Source organism: Jaculus jaculus, chromosome 10, assembly GCF_020740685.1.
Source record: "Jaculus jaculus isolate mJacJac1 chromosome 10, mJacJac1.mat.Y.cur, whole genome shotgun sequence".
Classification (NCBI taxonomy): Eukaryota; Metazoa; Chordata; class Mammalia; order Rodentia; family Dipodidae; genus Jaculus; species Jaculus jaculus.
The window spans coordinates 113,237,889-113,252,404 of record NC_059111.1 but is presented as its reverse complement, the minus strand read 5'-3'; the positions used below and the strand labels follow the sequence as shown (position 1 = coordinate 113,252,404).

At 50.5% G+C, this 14,516-nt stretch overlaps 1 protein-coding gene across 1 annotated transcript in view; it reads right to left on the bottom strand.

Moving 5' to 3' along the window:
- Cnpy1 (canopy FGF signaling regulator 1) overlaps positions 1-14,516 on the bottom strand; it is a 101,078-nt gene that overhangs the window by 33,516 nt on the left and 53,046 nt on the right. Inside the window, exon 3 of the mRNA XM_045160097.1 lies at positions 7,141-7,253. Coding sequence (XP_045016032.1) covers positions 7,141-7,253 — 113 coding nt within the window. The remainder of the gene's footprint in view (positions 1-7,140; positions 7,254-14,516) is intronic.

Sequence of the window (14,516 nt, the reverse complement as noted above, 5' to 3'; positions counted from 1 at the left end):
TTACCCCATGGAGCTGATTTATGGCCCACTAGTGGATGGCAAACCTCCTGATGGACCACATTCCCTTTGCCTCCTGGCTTGTTTGGGACAATGTCCCCCTCTCTCATTGTGTTAACAAACAGGGCCCACAACAGTCATGCACTGCTCCAGAGTGCCGCAGGACCTCTGGGCTCCATGGTGTGCAACACGGTGGACAGCTCTGTCAGCAGTCAAGAACACTGAATTTGTCTCAATTGGCTAAACAGTCTCTAACTAATGTTCCAAGAGCCCATCTTAAACAAAACCAGCTAAAGTGGCCTGTTCACTTCCCGGCTTGTTGTTTTAGCAAGGCACCAAACAGAATGAAAGGCTCAGGATGCTGGTCGAGGGGAGCTGCTGGTCTCTTCATACCCAGCACCGGCGGGTAGCCCTCGGTCTATTTGAACTTCCTATTTGCACCAAGTACATGGCCAGGTTTTACAGTTGTCAGGGCAGAGGAACCCTCTGGGCTGTGCCCTTGCTGCCCACACATGAGTCCCAGCAGGCACCAAGTCCAGGCTCAGTGGCTGAGCTCAGGGCGTCAACACACAAAAGCAGCCAGTGTGAGTGGCCTTCCACATGTCTCCAGTCCTCAGGCCCTGGGAGACAGCTGTGTGAACTCTGACCCCAAGGCACCTGTCGACCCCTCCACAGTGCTGTTCCGTGGACAGAGAGCTGAGTGTGGAGAACAAGCGCTCACCTATCATAAAACCTTGCCAAATGCCATCTTTCCATATGTGAATGTAATTCCATTTTACTTACGGGGCTGGAGACAGGGATGTGCCTGCCACAGCACATGCAAAGAGGTCAGAAGACAGCCCTGAGGCACCTGCGTCCACCTTCTCTGAAACAGGGTCTCCAACACAAATGGATGCCACACTAGCTGCCCATGAGCTTTGCTTCCCATTGTCAGAGGTGCATGTTGGGGTCACAGATGCACGCACCACTTTGAATCTGGCTTTACTTGGGTGTTAGAGAATGAACCCAGGCTGTCAGGCTTTCAAGTAAGCACTGCTGAGACATCTCCCCTGCCCCACAAAATTGCTTTGCTTTTTCTTTTTTTGATGGCACTGGGCATGATAGTGCTGATCTATAATTCCAGCACATGAGAGAGAAGCTGAGGCAAGAAGGTTGCTGTTTGATCTCTCTCGCCATGCACAAGAATTAAGTCCAAATGGATTAAAGACCTTAACATCAGACCTGAAATTCTGAAACTGCTAGAGGAAAAAGTAGGGGAAACCCTTCAACATATTGGTCTTGGCAAAGACTTTCTGAATACAACCCCAGTTGCTCAGGCAATAAAACCACAGATTAATCACTGGGACCTCATGAAATTACAAAGATTTTGCACTGCAAAGGACACAGTGAAAAAAGCAAAGAGGCAACCTACAGAATGGGAAAAAAATCTTCACCAGCTATATATCTGATAGAGGAATAATATCTAGGATATACAAATAACTCAAAAAGTTAAATAATAAGGAATCAAACAAGCCAATCAAAAAATGGGCTATGGAGCTAAATAGAGCATTCTCAAAGGAAGAAATATGAATGGCATATAAGCATCTAAAAAAATGTTCTACGTCACTAGTCATCAGGGAAATGCAGATTAAAACTACATTGAGATTCCATCTCACTCCTGTCAGATTGGCCACCATCATGAAAACAAACGATCATAAATATTGGCGGGGATGTGGAAAAAAAGGAAACCTTCTACACTGCTGGTGGGAATGCAATCTGGTCCAGCCATTGTGGAAAACAGTGTGGAGGTTCCTAAAACAGCTAAAGATTGATCTACCATATGACCCAGCTATAGCACTCCTAGGCATATATCCAAAGGACTCATCTCATTTCCTTAGAAGTACATGCTCAACCATGTTTATTGCTGCTCAATTTATAATAGCCGGGGAATGGAACCAGCCTAGATGTCCCTCAACTGATGAGTGGATAATGAAGATGTGGCACATTTATACAATGGAGTTCTACTCAGCAGTAAAGAAAAATGAAGTTAGGAAATTTGCAGAAAAATGGATGGACCTGGAAAGGATTATACTAAGTGAGGTAACCCAGGCCCAGAAAGGCAAGCGCCACATGTTCTCTCTCATATGTGGATCCTAGCTACAGATGACTGGGCTTCTGTGTGAGAATGAAAATACTTAGTAGCAGAGGCCAGTAAGTTGAAAAGGAGACATAAAGGGAAGAGAAAGGAAGGGAGGAGGATACTTAATAGGTTGATATTGTATATATGTAATTACAATGATTGTAATGGGGAGGTAATATGATGGAGAATGGAATTTCAAATGGAAAAGTGTGGAGATGGGGAGGGAGGGAATTACCATGGGATATATTTTGTATTCATGGAAAATGTTAATAAAAATTAAAAAATAAATAAATAAAAAGGGGGAAATTGTCCAAAAAAAAGAAGGTTGCTGTTTGAGGCAAACCTGGACTACAGGTGAGTTCCACAGCAGCCAGTGCTATGGTGTGAGATCCTGCCTCAAAAAACAAATGAAAGAAAAAAAGTTAAGGCACTTGCCTACAAAGCCTAAGGACCCAGGTTCAGTTCCCCAGTACCCATGTAAGCTGGATGCACAAAGTGACAATGGTCTGAAGTTTGCTTGCAGTGACTGGAGGCCCTGGTTTGCCCATTCTGTCTATCTGCGTCTTCCTCTCCCTCTCTGTCTGTCTCTCTCTAATAAATAAATACTTTATTAAAACAATGGCCAGAATCCTTGGCTGAGAGTAGCTCCCACAAAGCCGGGAGCTGCAGGAAGGGGTCGGCTGCTTCTCCTATCAGTTCTGAGGTACAGACTCCTGGACACACAGTGACACTGCAGTCCAGCTGCTGCGGTGTGCCAGTGACACAAGTGAAACTTGTCTCCAGCTCCACCTTTCCTGCTTGTTCTGTGGGAGGAGGAGCATAGCTATAGGGGGCAAGTCTGGCTTTGAGGCCCTCTGCAGTGCCCTAAGTGCGCTGAGTGTGAAGAAAATCTCCAAGGTCAGTGGGGACTCCCTACCAACAGGTCCAGTATGGTACCAATGGAGCCATACACCTGTTTCCAGAAACCGCATGAACCTACTCATGACAGACAGCTCTGGGGACCCCAGGTCATGCATAGCATGTGGAGAGGGACTGTGATGTAAGGAGCCCAGGGACATGGCTGACATGGGCTCTAAAAGGGCAGGTTCTGGAAACACAGGAGAGGTGCATCTGGAAACAACCCAAGAAGCTGCAGGAGCTGAGCTAGACCCCAAAGCAGGAAAAGCACCTCAGAGGAAGCCCGACTCATAAGTACCTAAGACGCTGTTCAAGGGGGCTGTCCAAGAAAGTCTCTCTGCCCTTAACAATAATTAGGCCCACACAGAAGGCAGCCTTGGGGGTCTGTGGAAAAGGGGGCTGCTCATGTCCTGCTTGCAGCTCCAGGAACCAGCCCCTCAGGAGGGCCCATGCTCAGGATAACTCCAGGAAACTGCCTCTCAGCATCGCCATGATCAGGATAAGTCCAGGAACCTGACTCTCAGCATGCCAATGATCAGAATAACACCAGGATCCTGCCTCTCAGCATCCCCATGATCAGGATAACTCCAGGAACCAGCTTCTCAGCAACCCCATGAGCAGGATAACTCCAAGAACCTGCCTCTCAGCATCCTCATGATCAGGATAACTCCAGGAACCTGCCTCTAAGCAACCCATGATCAGTATAACTCCAGAATCTTGCCTCTTAGCACCCCCATAATCAGGATATCTCCAGGATCTTGCCTCTCAGCATCCCCATGATCAGGATAACTCCAGGAACCTGCCTCTTAGCATCCCCATGATCAGGATATCCCCAGGATCCTGCCTGTCACCACCCACATGATCAGGATAACTCCAGGAACCTGCCTCTCAGAATACCCATGATCAGGATAACTTCAGGATCCTTCCTCTCAGCATCCTCATGATCAGGATAACTCCAGGAATCTGCTTCTCAGCATCCTCATGATCAGGATATCTCTGGGAACCTACCTCTCAGCACCCCCATGATCAGGATAAACCCAGAAACCTACCTCTCAGCATCCCCATGATCAGGATATCTCCAGGATCCTGCCTCTCAGCAACCCCATGATTAGGATAACTCTAGGAACCTGTCTCTCAGCACCCCCATGATCAGGATAACTCCAGGAACCTGCCTCTCAGCACCCCCATGATCAGGATAATTCCGGGAACCTGCCTCTCAGCATCCCCATGATCAGGATAATTCCAGGAACCTGCCTCTCAGCACCCCCATGATCAGGATAATTCCAGGAACCTGCCTCTCAGCACCCCCATGATCAGGATAACTCCAGGAACCTGCCTCTCAGCACCCCCATGATCAGGGTAACTCCAGGATCCTGCCTCTCAGCAACCCCATGATTAGGATAATTCTAGGAACCTGTCTCTCAGCACCCCCGTGATCAGGATAACTCCAGGAACCTGCCTCTCAGCACCCCCATGATCAGGACAGCTCCTGCATAGGCACAGCTCATTTGCACATATATCCTTACTATCAGGTTCCAGAGTCCAGAGCACTCACAGCATCTGCTGCCCCTTTCAGGAATTTTGTTGTGCATGTGTTGGGGGGTGAGGGTCATGCCAGGGGAGGAGCTTGCCCTCCAAATATCCTTGGAATCAGCTCCTTTCCTCCTCAGAGCGACATAGCTGCTGGAGCTATTCCCAAGTCTGTGCCAGGGGTTCTGCCCAACCACACAGAAAGCACCTTCCTTTGCTTGCTGGGCAGCTGGGTGAGCTGAGGGCAAAGGCACAGCATACACAGCAACAAGCAAGCAGTGCCACACCCCTGACCCCCATCCAAGTCAGGCAGATCGGTTCAACTAATGGGCTCCACTCTATGCAGGCTTAGTTAAGTAGCGGGACACTCATGGCAAGGCGGTCTTCCTGAGCAGAAAAGATGGGCGACCATAGTTGTTCCCTCCAGAAGGTGGTGGACTTCTTCAAAGCCTTAAGGATCACTGTACTGCAAGGCCGCCAGAGGCAGGAATGGGACAACACCCCCAACGCAAGGCCCCCCTGCTCACCAAGAGAGCCTCCAAAGCCAGTTCTCCCAGCAATATGACCGCTCACCTGCATGCCCACAGGCTGTGTGACACTGGGCAGGGCAAACCAGTGTGGGTGAGCTCTAGCCGGCAGTGACTCAAGGTCATAGGATCTCCAGGACAGTACCAACTCTGGTGGCTTGCTTGTCATGTGTCACACAATACATGCAGCAGAGTGGTCCCTTTCTTTAAAACAGATTATTTATTTGCATGCACGTGTGTATGTATGTATGGTCAGGCCATGGTCTCTTGCCACTGCAAACAAATGGCTGTCCAGCTTTATGTGGGTGGCTGGGGAGTTGAACCTGGTGCCTTTAACTGCCGAGTCATCTATCCAGCCCTCAGAGTGGTCGCTGTCAAGTTACTCTGCAGACCAAGTGTTTCTGGCAAGCCCCGCAGGGAGCATCCTAAGGCCAGTAGCAAGCAGGGTGAGTGGAGGGCTTTTTCTCTGGGTATACTTCACTTCTTTGGGGGACTAAGTACCCAGGAAAGCCGTAGCTGGGGAGCCCTAGGTGAAGTCATGTCAGTATTTCTTCTCAGGGTTAGAGATCACGTAACGGCTGTGAGACTGTGGGCTGCCGAGAAAGGCCACTCCGTTTCCTCCGGCCCTGTGACTGGGCTCTGCATCCCTCCCTTGCCCTTTCATGCAACTCTGTTTGTTTCCTTACTTTTCTCAGCTGTCCCATTCACCCTTATAAAAAACAGTCCCTTCATTGCTTGTGCTACAAGTGCTGTATGGGTGGACAGACACCCCCATTAAATCATTCAAGCATGAAGACATTTTAAAGTGACGTGGCTGGCACACGGTCACACACATGCACACAGCCTTTCCTCCTGGCCCTGACTGACAATAGCAATTGGCTTTGGGCTAGGTGTCAGGACCCAGGGTTCATCCAGGGGGTGGAAAGACATGTCCTGTACTTGTGACCCCACAGGATCCAGGATTCCTGAATGCCAACATCAAGTGCCAGATGTGCACTGGGTCTTCAAGGGAGGCCTCAGAGAGATGGCCCTTCAAGGATCTGTCCTTGCATGTACCTTTAGGGAGACAGTGAGACCCTGTGCCCTGCTGTCTCCACGGGTGATAATGACTGGTAGGTGGACATTCCTTTCTTGTTTATAACTCAGGCAACTGAAACACATGGCATGGGTTCCACATGATGCTTGTCCCCTCCCACAATTCCACACTCCTCTGCAGGCCTGGCACTCTTTCTCCATGCCTCCCATCCTCTCTGGATAGGGGCACCATTTTGGGAAGGAATGACAGTGAGCAGTGGGTACCAGTCAGGACTTTCTCTAGCACAGTCTGCAGACTAGAATGATAAGAGTAAACAGCAAGGCATCCAATCCAGCCTGTCCAGCTTTTCATGGGCCAGTTCCACGCAGGAGCGACCACTCTAAGGCTGTTTCTTTTAGAATGGCTCTGAGACCAGGTTGTGTGCTCTGGCACTCACTATCTGTGCTGGGAGGGAAGGTATCTCTTTAAATGTCCATCTGCCCATTGCTGGGAGGACTTCTGGCCTGTAAGTCTTCCCAGCTTCTTCCTTGTAGCACCTTCCCCACCCCATCAGATCCCCAGGCTCCTCCCCCACCACCCCGAACACTTCAAGCAAGCAAGGATATTTCTTTTTCCCCCCGAGCCATGTGTCTCACACACACACACACACACACCATCTGTGGAATCAGGAGGGAGAACTGATGGTGTGCCCAAGAGGGGGCCCACACAGGCCTCGAGTACCTGCCCCCGACCCCTCCCCAGACCCCCTGCTTGCCTGGCCTAAGAACCATGGACGTGATATTTTTTACTCTGATGAACAACGAGGCCGAAATGCCTTCCAACTTGACAAAACACAAAATTTAGGTGCTGAGAGAGATACTTCAATTTCAAGCTTAAAGATTACTTCGGGTCCCCCAGGACTCAGAAGCAATTTAGAGCTGATACCCTGAACAAGAGCAAGGTTAGAAGATTAAGACCAACTGCTGTTTGGATAAATGGCTGGTAATTGCCCATATCCGCAATTATACACTGCCACATAATTTCTTTTCCGCTACCTTCCTCCTCTCCTGCGTCCCGTCTGGATTGATTCGGAAGGAGCCCACCTTGGTCTTCTTCTTCCGAGCCTTGGTGATGTCATGCTCCACTTCATCCATCAGGGCCCTGCATGCTAAAGGAGACAGCAGCAGTCAGGGGAGGCAGAGCCACGGTGGACCGAGGAGATGCCTCGCGCAGGGCCAGGGCGCGTGTTCCCCTCGGTCCTTCAGCACCCCACTTCTGCCACATGGACTCTCGCTACGGGGTGGGAGGGCCCTGGCTCCGCAGTTTCCAAAGACAACCAGACCACAACCTGATCCTCGAGCTCCCTTTTGTGTTGTGCTTTGTCAAGCCCTGTAGATTTTCTTCTGGCCCACAGAATACACTCATGCTTGGAGCCCCATCAGACATCCCGATGCCCCTCCAGGGAGCTTTGTTTGCCCAGAGCCGGCCACCTGCACCACAGGAAAGGGCTGCTCAGAGTTGCATTCTGCTCCCAGAAGTCTTATCTGCGTGGGCCAGGTAAGCACTGAAGTGCAGCGGAGGGGCTGAGGAGGCAGCGCAGAGGATACATGTTTCACCACGTGAACAAGAGCTGAGTTCAGGCTCCCCGGACACACACAAAGCTGGGCACGGTAGCAGGAGCACCCATGACCCTCGGGCGCCAATGGCAAGATGGGAGGTGGAGATGCCCTGGAGGGTTGCCAGCCAGCTGGCCTGGTGAATGCCCAGCTGGCCAATCAGGTGGATGGCTGGGACAAATACACAAGGGTATCCTGTGAGCTCCATAAGTGCCTGACATGAGTACACCTGCACTTATGTACACCAAGAAAAGCGACACGGCTGATCCACACCCCAAGTCACAACTACACGCCAGCATGGCCACCAGGCTGGTGAGTGACAGAGGCTATCTCATCCCATTCCAGACCTCGGGACTCCTTGTTGGCAAAGCATAATCTTAGATGCCCAGAATCTGCCTTTGGCACTGTTGCAGTCAGGTTCACGTTGCTGGCAGAAATCATCCAACCAAGAGCAGCGTTTGGGAAGAAAAGATTGATTTTAGCTTACAGGCTTGAGGGGAAGCTCCACAATGGCAGGGGAGAACGATGGCATGAGCATCACCCCTTGGCAACATAAGGTGGACAATAGCAGCAGGAGCATGTGCCAAACACTGGCTTGGGGAAACTGGCCATAAAATCCATTAGCCTGCCCCCAACAATACCCAGGAGGCATTAATTCCCAAATTTCCATCAGTTGGGAACCTAGCATTCAGAACACCTAAGTTTATGGGGGACACCCGAATCAAACCGCCACATTCTATCCCAGCCCCATAAACTGATAACCACACATGAATTAAAATGCAATGCATTCATCCAACTTTAAAAGTTCCCATAGGTTTTATCAATCCCAATGATGTTCAGACATCCCCATAGTCCAAGGTCTTTTAACTGAGCCATAATACCAAAAATAAAAATCCCCCCAAGACCCATAATGGCACAGAATAAACACCAACACTGCAAAAGATGGCATTGGGCATAGCAAAGAAATATTCAACCAATACAAGATTTAAAACAACCAGGGCAAACATCAAACTCTGTAGCTTCAAGTCCAGCAACTCTAGCCAGTGACAAATCTTCAAGTCTGTAACTCTAATCAGCAACAAGTCTCTGGTATTCCAATTCCGCCCCTGCAGCTAAGCTACTCACAGTCCTGGAAAACGTCATCCAGGACCGGCAGCTCTCCTTAGCGGCCATCTCGTAGTCCCGGCATCTCCACTGCAACCCATAGTTCATCCACTCAGCTCCATGGGGTCTCTAGCCAGGCATCTAGCAAACATGCCTCATACTGCCCGTGGCCATTTCTAATGTTGCAAACTCAATGATCATGTTGCAATTTCAATGACTCTCTCTCTCTTGCATTTCTATACATCATATTACCAGGAAGAGTGCCAATTTGTTAATCCACGGGGAATTAAGCAGACTTTGAAGAACAGGACACTCCTTCAGCATTCAGGCTCTTTCAAATCACTCTGCACTTTTTCTGTCATCCCAAATGCATGTCAGCTGGCCCAATCTCAGTGGTTGTAATCTCATATAATTGCCGCTGAATGAGCAGAAGCTTGGGCCCAAAAATTTCATTTTTTTTTCTGTGTCATATCCCTCTGCTCACACCAGTCCGTTTCTGTGCACTGCAACCCTGAACAAGTTCTCAGGACATGGGCATAACAGCAAGCTTCTCACACAAACTGCTTCTAGCCCTGTCCAGACAAAGTGCCTTTTCATCCTTATAAGCCAAACCTCACAGTCCATAGTTCTTAGTGCATTCAGGTCTTTCAACTCTGACCTGAATAGTTCACCAAGCTGACAGCACTGTAAGGCATCTCTTAGGCCAAGGTTTCAAATCCTTCCACATTCCCCTTGAAAATCAGCTCCAAAAGGCCAAAGCCACACAGTCAGGTGTCTTATCAGCAACTCTATTTCTGGTGACAACTATTGCTGTTACAGTCAAGTTCACATTGCTGGTAGAAATCACCTGACCAAGAGCAGCTTTTGAGGAAAAAAAAGCTGGGGGGGGGGGTATTTTGGCTTACAGATTTGAGGGGATTCTCCATGATAGCAGGGGAAATGATGGCATGAGCAGAAGGTGGACATCACCCTCTGGCCAACATAAGGTGGACAATAGCAACAGGAGAGTGTGCCAAACACTGGCATGGGGAAACTGGCTGTAACACCCATAAGCCCGCCCCCAACAATACACTCCCTCCAGGAGGCATTACTTCCCAAAGATCCATCAGCTGGGAACCTAGCATCCAGAACACCTAAGTTTGTGGGGGACACCTGCATCAAACCACCACAGGCACCATGGACCTGGGCCCGTATCCCCCCTCTTCTGACCGTGTGGCAGAAAGCAGTGGGAGGTGGCGCAGCCATGGCTAAGGGGAGCAGGGTGGGGCGAGAAGGGTGGCAGGGATCATGATTGTGGGGACAGGAAGTACCAGACTGCTTGCTGCCTTCCAGCCACGTGCACAGGGTAGCAGCCTGTGGGCCTCACGTCACATGGCCAGAGCTGCCATCCTAAGCCCACCACCGATGGCCAGGTCAATGTGGACTGCCACTGATCACTGTGACTTACTGGACAGTTAATCCAGTGTACAACAGAGAGTTCTTCAGGGGCCTGGTTCTCTGAGGCCCAGTTCATGTGGGTGGAAGGCTTGCTGGGCCATGATCAGAGTCAGCGCCAACTGCGACTACGGCCTACAGAGGCTGTCGCTGCCGTCATCCTCCCACTCCTCGGGCCACCGAGAGCCAGCACGCTGGTTTGCTGCCAGCAAGAACCATATATTCTAGAACCTTCCAGAACAGCCTTGGTCTCTCTTGTCCATAATGCTGAAATAAGGATGCTGGCTGAAGCTGATCTCAGGCCATCAGGGCAAGGATCACTGAGACTGGGGGAGATCTGTGGGGCCCAGGGGCAAGGATCACTGAGACTGGGGAGATCTGTGAGGCCCAGGCCTCCCTGGGAGGTGACATACCCCTCATACTGGCCGGCTGAGGACAGAACTGTTGAACAGAAAGAATTCAGCTATGACTGGACATGGTGGTGTATGCCTGTAATTGCAGCATTCTAGAAGTAGAGGCAGAAATACAAGGACAGCCTTGGCTACATAATGAATTCAAGGACAGCCTGGGTTACATAAGAGCCTATCTCCAAAAAAGAAGGAAGGAAAGAAGGAAGGAAGGAAGGAAGGAAGGAAGGAAGGGAGGGAACGAGGGAGGGAGGGAGGGAAGGAGGGAGGGAGGGAGGGAGGGAGGGAAGGAGGGAGGGAGGGAGGGAGGGAGGGAGGAAGGAAGGAAGGAAGAGGGAAGGAGGGAGTGGGGAGGGAAGGAAGGAAGGAAGAAAGAAAATACTGAGCTTTACCATCAGCTTCTACTGGCCTCAGACTATTTACCTCAGTTTGGCTTGGAGAGAGTTCCTCTAGCCTACTTTACTATGATTCTGGCGAGGATGTGAGGGTCTCCGCGTGCACTCCTCCATGCACAACCAGCCATTGCTGCTGTCTTGCAGCACCTTCTAGACTTTATTTAGAGGTCCTGACTTACTAGCACCTGGTAACAAGCCTGGGACCCCCACCTCTACCTGTATCTGCAGACGGGGTGCCTCCAGCCTGGCCCCTCTGCCTTGCACCCCTGTACTTGTCTCATTGTAGTGGGTTTGAATGTCCCAGGCTCTCAGAAGCTGTGAGGCTGGCCTTGGTTCACCAAAGTTGAGGGACAAACTGGCAGCCCCCAGGGCCAGGCAGACTCATATTTGAATACTTTGCTGTCTTGCTCTCATCTCAGCAAGTACCAGGTGTGGACAGGCCATGGAGTCAGGCTGTGTCATGGAGGGTCCCCAGCATCAGGATCAGGACACCACTCTATGGGAAGAAAGGTGGCAATGTCCACAACGTGGCAGAACAGGAGAGAATAGGGCACGTGGAGCAGGCATGAGGAAATTCCCTGTGCAGCCTCAGCTCTCCTGGGAAAGGTCTGCTACAGGACCAGGGACCCTTCCAGCCAGCGGGCCTCCGGTCAGGGTCACCCTCCCTGGGTGCAGCTGACACCCATGACTAGGCCATGCAGGAAAGGAAACCAAGCCATCTGGGTGGGCGAGGACCACTGTGGTGAGTCACTGCTGATCACTGAGCCCACACCCTGTCCCAGCTCATCTCACTCTTCCTCCCTGCTACACAGGTACTGACCATGGACACTTCCAATACACTTCCCACTCACTAAACTATCCCAGGGGCCCAGGGTCATGTCTAGGACTTGGCTTATAGCAGAGCCTCAGAAGGAAGCCTGGGGGCTTAGCCAACCTGGGACCAAGGACATCATGGTGTCTGTCCTTCCCTTTGTCCTTTGATAAGCTTCCTGGACCCTCATACCCCAGAGGGATGGCCCACAGTCACAGTCAAGCAGAGTTTCTCAGAGTCAAGGTGACTCCGTGGGAAGGTGCTGGGCTCAGGACAGGATAGGATGCGGTGGGGGACAGGGGACTTCCAGCTCTGCCATCTCTGACCTCCCCACGGAGGGGCGGCTCTTTGAGAAAAGATCATTTTAAATTTCTGCCCCAGGTCACAGAACATGTTAACGGAGAGTCACACTAGCGACCTGGGCTCCAGATTTCGAGTCCGGCATTAATTTAAATGTTAATCTGAAATCCTCACTTGAGCCACTGGAGCTTCGGGTTTATTAGAGCAGGCTGCAGGAGCAGAGCCTCATGGGGGCACTGGCGGGTCACGTTGCCTGCCAGAGGGTGAGCCAGCGCCCAGCTGGGCCTCCCAACCCTTCCTCCCACCCAGAAGCACCTCCTCTCTCCTTCTTTTCCTCCTCCCTTGTCTCTGAGGAGCATTTGGAAATTGGAGAAGGCAAGACAGGAGATTAGGTGAACCTCTGGGTGCTTGGGTGACAAGTCCCTCCAACAACCCACAAGGGCACATGCTGGGCATTGCGTCCCAGCTCCGGGGGAGCGGCACCTGGCCTGGAATGTGAAAGGAGGAAGTATGTACACAACAGGATGAGGCAGGTGCTGCTGCTGCTTAGGAGTGAAACCCACAGCCCACTGGGCCACTCCATGGTCTCTGGTACTATCTCTTCCTAGAGATGTGGGAGTCAACAAATGCTTGAAGACTGGCTGCATTCAAGGCTCTGAGTGAGGTACAAAGTCACTGAGTAAAAATCACAGCTCCACCTGGGAGGAGTGAGCATCTTCCAGGAGACCATCCACCTTGCTCTTTATGCTAAGAGACATCCAAGGACACTGGCCGGTGCCTGAGGCCACCTGAGCCCTCCAGGGCACAGGCCCAGATGAATTCCCTGAAGACCACTGGACTGCAAGTCAGCTGACCATCAGATCATTCAGCTGCTAAAACTACAGACCCCTTGTCCCAGCCCTGAAGAGTATGGGGTGAGTGAGGGGCTATGCCCAGGGTCTGTCTCTGACACGCAATGTGGCAGTTTGAATCCGATGCCTCCCCCATAAACTCATCTGCTCGAATGATTGGTGCCCAGATAGTGACAATTTGAGAGGTGAAGCCTTGATGGAAGTGGTATGTTGTTGGGTGTGGGTTTAGGGGTGTTATAACCAGCTCTCTCTTGACAAAATTCAGTTCACTCCCCTGCCTTTGTTTTTCATCTGCTGTGGCAGAGGTGATGTCCAGTCTCTCTGCCATCATAGAGCTTTCCCTTGAGTATCTAAGAAAAAAAAAAAAAACACAATGCTCCCATTAGCTGCTTTTGGTCAGGTGTTTTATCCCAGCAATAGAAAATAACTGTAACAGGGAAAAATTGATACCAGTGGGGTGAAGTCACTGCTAGAAAACTGACTGTTGGAACTGATTTTTTAGGGAGGAATGTGAAAGGAATTGAAAACTTGGACCCAAGACACCCCTTGAAGTGCTGTAAGCAGAGTTTGATGAACTATTCTGGTCAGAGTTTGAAAGACCTAAATGCAGAAAGAGCTGTTCAGGCTTGGCTAATGAGGGGAGAGAGAACCTTGTTGAGACTGGCCTGAAAGCAGTGTGTGAGAGGCTGCCTACATTCTGCCCATGTCCTATGAACTGGAGCACGGTTGAATTTGGAAGAAATGGACTGGTGTGAGTAGATGAGCATGGCACAGAAAGAAATGAAAGTTTTGAGCTAGAGACAACAGCTTTGCTCAGCAACAGCCATTTGAGAGAGTGCAACCATTGAGACTGGGCCAGCTCTTCTGCACTGGGGCAGCAGGAAGAAGGCGGACTCTTGAAAGTACAGGAGCCTGAATACTGAAGCAGTGTCCTGCTCTTCAAAGTCAGCTTTATTCGCCCTGAGATTAACAGACTTGGTAGCCTTCCTGGTGCTACAGAATGTAACAAATGCAGGAAAGAAGGGTCATTGGATTTGCAAAGCAGACTGTGTTTTGGAAATGGTCACTAATGTGATATGAGGCAGGGTTGTTTGAGTCCCTCAGTGGAGGCCTAGTGGGTCCCTGAGAAGGTGCCATGGGTTACAGTGGAGACAACAGAATGTTTTGGGGACATCAGGCTTGTGAACCATGCACTAAGGAGAGCTGCTGACAGTTTTCCTCAGGCTGTGAGCAACTCAGCTGGGGGCCAGACCTGGAACCCAGAGACTTCATCACTGGTCACAGGGACCAGACTTGGAGCTACATTTGAAGTTTGCCCTGTTTGTCTTAGATCTTGCATTGGTGGAATCTTCTTGCAATGCCATCATTTGCAGTGTAAATGTTTACTCTATGACATTATCTGGTTTTGGTTTTACAGGCTCGCAGATAAGAGACCTTGAGCTATGAGGACATTTTAACAGCGCTAGAGTTGATTTAAAAAAAAAACAACAACTATGGGGACTCTTAAAGTTGG